The 3,555-nt window shown below is 30.2% G+C and overlaps 1 protein-coding gene across 1 annotated transcript; it reads right to left on the bottom strand.

Moving 5' to 3' along the window:
• Positions 1-542: 542 nt before the first annotated feature.
• LOC119688302 (lipase 3-like) lies at positions 543-2,737 on the bottom strand. The gene is made up of 4 exons (XM_038102981.1): positions 2,593-2,737; positions 1,993-2,526; positions 1,794-1,928; positions 543-917 (listed from the first exon to the last, which is right to left on the bottom strand). Exons 1-4 carry the CDS (start codon positions 2,632-2,634, stop codon positions 543-545), a joined length of 1,086 nt encoding a protein of 361 aa, XP_037958909.1. The 5' UTR covers positions 2,635-2,737.
• Between the last annotated feature and the right edge of the window lie 818 nt (positions 2,738-3,555).

Raw genomic sequence — 3,555 nt, 5'->3', positions numbered from 1 at the left:
CAGATTTTGCCCAATATAATATATTATCTTTTCTCTCAGAAGATTATACTCTGATTTGTCGTTTATCGAATTCAGAATATCATGTCCAATACAATTGTTCTTAGCAAAAACTAAACAAATCCTTCAAGAGTTTAAAGAGTTTCTCTTTTACTGAAAAAATACTTAATAATTCATTTTGAGTTCTTCGATATTAAAGGATAAAGGACCTAACAATGCATCACTTTAATTCCAATGAGCTAATGAAACCAATATTAATATAGTACACTCAAGTATAACCAATCTCTATCCGGATATTTTACATATTTGTCAGCAATTTGTATGTGATTGAGTGTAGAAGTTAAAGTAATGCCAAGAATATCTACACTATTTGGTAAAGTCTATACATTACTTACGCTTTTTTGTAATATTTTACATAATATGATTATATAAACTATAAAAATTGATTTAATTTACTTACTTCACAAACATCAAATAATGTCTTAAAGCTTGAAGATATATATTATAAAATGTCATATAGAATAAATAAAAGGAGTTTAATATAACTATAAGTCAATTAGTTTTTTCTGTACTTGTATAATTTTATCATATAAAATGATTTTTGCATCTGAACCTATAATAGGATCCATGTGATTCCATTTTTCTAGAGGCACCAGATAATTTTCTACGACATTAGGAAGTTCTCGAGCCAAGCGTTGCATATCCTCAACACCAATTAAAAAGTCATTCTTACAATAATACAAAGCAACAGGAGCTTTAACATTACGCAAAGGATAAGGTGAAGGATGGTTTGTATTATTTAACCAAAAACCTTCATCAAATGGAGCAAATACACCGGTTTTATAAACTTGAAAGAAATGAGCTACTTGTCGTATACCAGAACCACTAGGGAAATGAGAAAATAAAACCGGTATCATTTCCTGTAATAAATAAAAATATTTAAATTTTATAAAAATATTGTTGGGATTATAATAAATATATATATGCTATATAACTTACATTCTGTATAAAAAGTATTCGGAATTTATAATTTAAAAAACTCGCGAAATTAATAACACAATAATTTTTTTTTTGGAAGTTGATACCACTTTATTTTTTTACAATGCCAGATTTGACCGCTATCTAATACCTATTGTCTTTATACTAATCATTTTTTGAATTATATCTTTCAGTCTTCTAGAATAGTAAAAATCCATTGTTCAAATTCATTTAATTCATTGTTCAAATGTTTCTTCAAACACCTTCTTTACATGAAATGGTCCACTGCGACGTTTTTCTATTAGCAAGGTTTAAATCACCATTTCAAGAAAGACGTTTCACGTCGATTGTGGTCAAGAAAAACTAATTGAAAGGGTTTAAGGATACACTTCCATTAAGCTACGTAATATGTTTGGAGGATTTCACCCCATCGAGAATCGACGGACCGCATTTTTTATGTTTTATTTGATATATCCGGATATTTTTCACACAAAATGTATTTTATATAAAATAAAAAGAGTACTGTTATCACAGAAGCCATGTTATACCTATGTTATGTTATATAAAATCAAATAATTTGAAATATTTATTAGTTAGAAAGGTTCGAATAGAAATGAATAGAAAGGGTAATCGATCCCTGTCAAGAACTTGAAACAGCGTTACATTAACTGAAATTTTTGTTGCTGTATTTTCATTTCTATTCGACCCCTTTTAACTCTCAAATAGTTTCTTTTCGTCATATGACGGCATCACTTTTGGTAAGAAAAAATTAACAATAAAAATTATTATTTATTATTTTTTTTTTTAATATAGCTTACCGGATTTATGTTTTCAATGTTAGGCCCTAACATTTCATCAATAACATTGAGGCAAGTAGATAGGACTACACTACTGATTAAACATAATCGCCCAGCAGGCATATTAAGTTCACCTAGAAATGGGAAACCTGTAGACTGTAATTTTATTTAAAATGTATTAATAGTTAATATTCTCCATAATTAAAAATGTTGAAAGTACCTGAAAAAGTTTTTCTCCCATAATTCTATATGAAGTTCTCATATGTGATAGATAAACAGCAGGCGTAAGTGCATGCATTAAATTAATTTTATTATTGTATTCCGGCAAGATAGATGCCATCACAAAGAAAGCCGTACCACCTTGTGAATGCCCAAAATAGGTTAATTGTTTTGCATCAGTTTTATAAAGCACATAATCAATAATAGCTGGCAAGTCATACATGCCAATCTCATGCCAACTAAATTGCCAATAAATTGGATCCAAGTTCGGATCATATTTTATATGTTGCCTCGAGAAGACACAACCTCTTACATTTGCCAACCAAATGTCGTAACCTTGATTATACAACATATATGGCAAGCTCGCTGAAGGTCCCATCATAACCCAAGTCATTGCAGAGCCTTGTAAACCGTGCACAAATAAAACAGGACGTCCTCCATTTCTAGTTATGCGATTCAACTCTAATATATAGCCATCTGCAGTTTGTACAAAATGCGTCTCTGCGGGGTATTTGTGAAACATAATCATATCGTGCTATAATATTGTATTAACAGAAGGAGTAATTAATTTAGTAAGACTTAGAATATTAATGATACATACCACATTACTTATTTGGGTTAATTCTTTTATGTATGACGACATATTTGTCGGTAAAACTGGTCCCAACGGAAGGTGCAATGGGTTTCCCCATGAAAATTTTATGAACGTGAATAATAAAAACGTTGAGCATAATGCAGTTGCTTTCTGGTGCATGTCTTTGGGCAATAGAAGTTAGAGTAAAACTGCTCAGTGTAAATAAATATTAGTTTTTAAAAAAAACATTTTAAATATGTTCAGAACTATGTCCATAATTGCACCAATTGACATGCAACAGTTGTACTTGTCAATTGATAATTTGGTGAAAAATTACGATCTACACAAAAAGGGATGTATTTTTATTAACTTAGATTATAAATAAAATGCAATCGGATGTATTTCAATTAACATATAAAACACAAAAATTATAGTAGATGCACAAATAGTGATATTATTATATGATGCTAAAAAACATATACATAATTATTTTTTAAGATTAACAGATCATAAATGGCAGAAAAATCTACCAAACATCATCGAGCTGCATCAAAAACGAGATCAGACTGAGCTAAGATCGGACTGACAAAAATTGTGCTGACACACAAGTTTAAACTAATCTAAGGAGTTATGAAAAATTCAGGGGTTTCTATAGGGTGCATGAGAACAAAACTATGGTTTGACAACTGAGAATGTCAAACTGTGTTGACATTTCTGTTCAGTAAGGTCTGGCCATTCATCATGAATCGTTTAACGCTAGAACAAACCTTCCAAATTGTGCTAATTTACTTTGAAACAATAAATCTGTTCGTGAAGTTCATAGAGTACGGTCAACAATTTCAATTTCGTCCATTTTACGGTCAACATAATCGGTCTAGTTGGCTGCATCAATAAGCAAAATTGGCATACATGGAGCGAAGTTAATCTTCAAGCCGTTAACGAATAAACATTATATCCATTAAAATTGATTGTTTCCTTATTGAAGAATGG

This window comes from Teleopsis dalmanni, chromosome X (genome assembly GCF_002237135.1).
Source record: "Teleopsis dalmanni isolate 2A chromosome X, ASM223713v2, whole genome shotgun sequence".
NCBI classification, from domain to species: domain Eukaryota; kingdom Metazoa; phylum Arthropoda; class Insecta; order Diptera; family Diopsidae; genus Teleopsis; species Teleopsis dalmanni.
Note: the sequence above shows the minus strand (reverse complement) of the source record. Positions and strands in the feature narration are given on the sequence as shown.

Coding starts and splice junctions, on each gene's coding strand:
- LOC119688302 (XM_038102981.1), bottom strand. CDS start 2,634: ATGTCGTCATACATAAAAGAATTAACCCAAATAAGTAATGTG. Junction 1,929..1,992: donor TGGGAGAAAAACTTTTTCAG/GTACTTTCAACA, acceptor ATAAAATTACAG/TCTACAGGTTTCCCATTTCT. Junction 918..1,793: donor ACATTGAAAACATAAATCCG/GTAAGCTATATT, acceptor TATTTATTACAG/GAAATGATACCGGTTTTATT.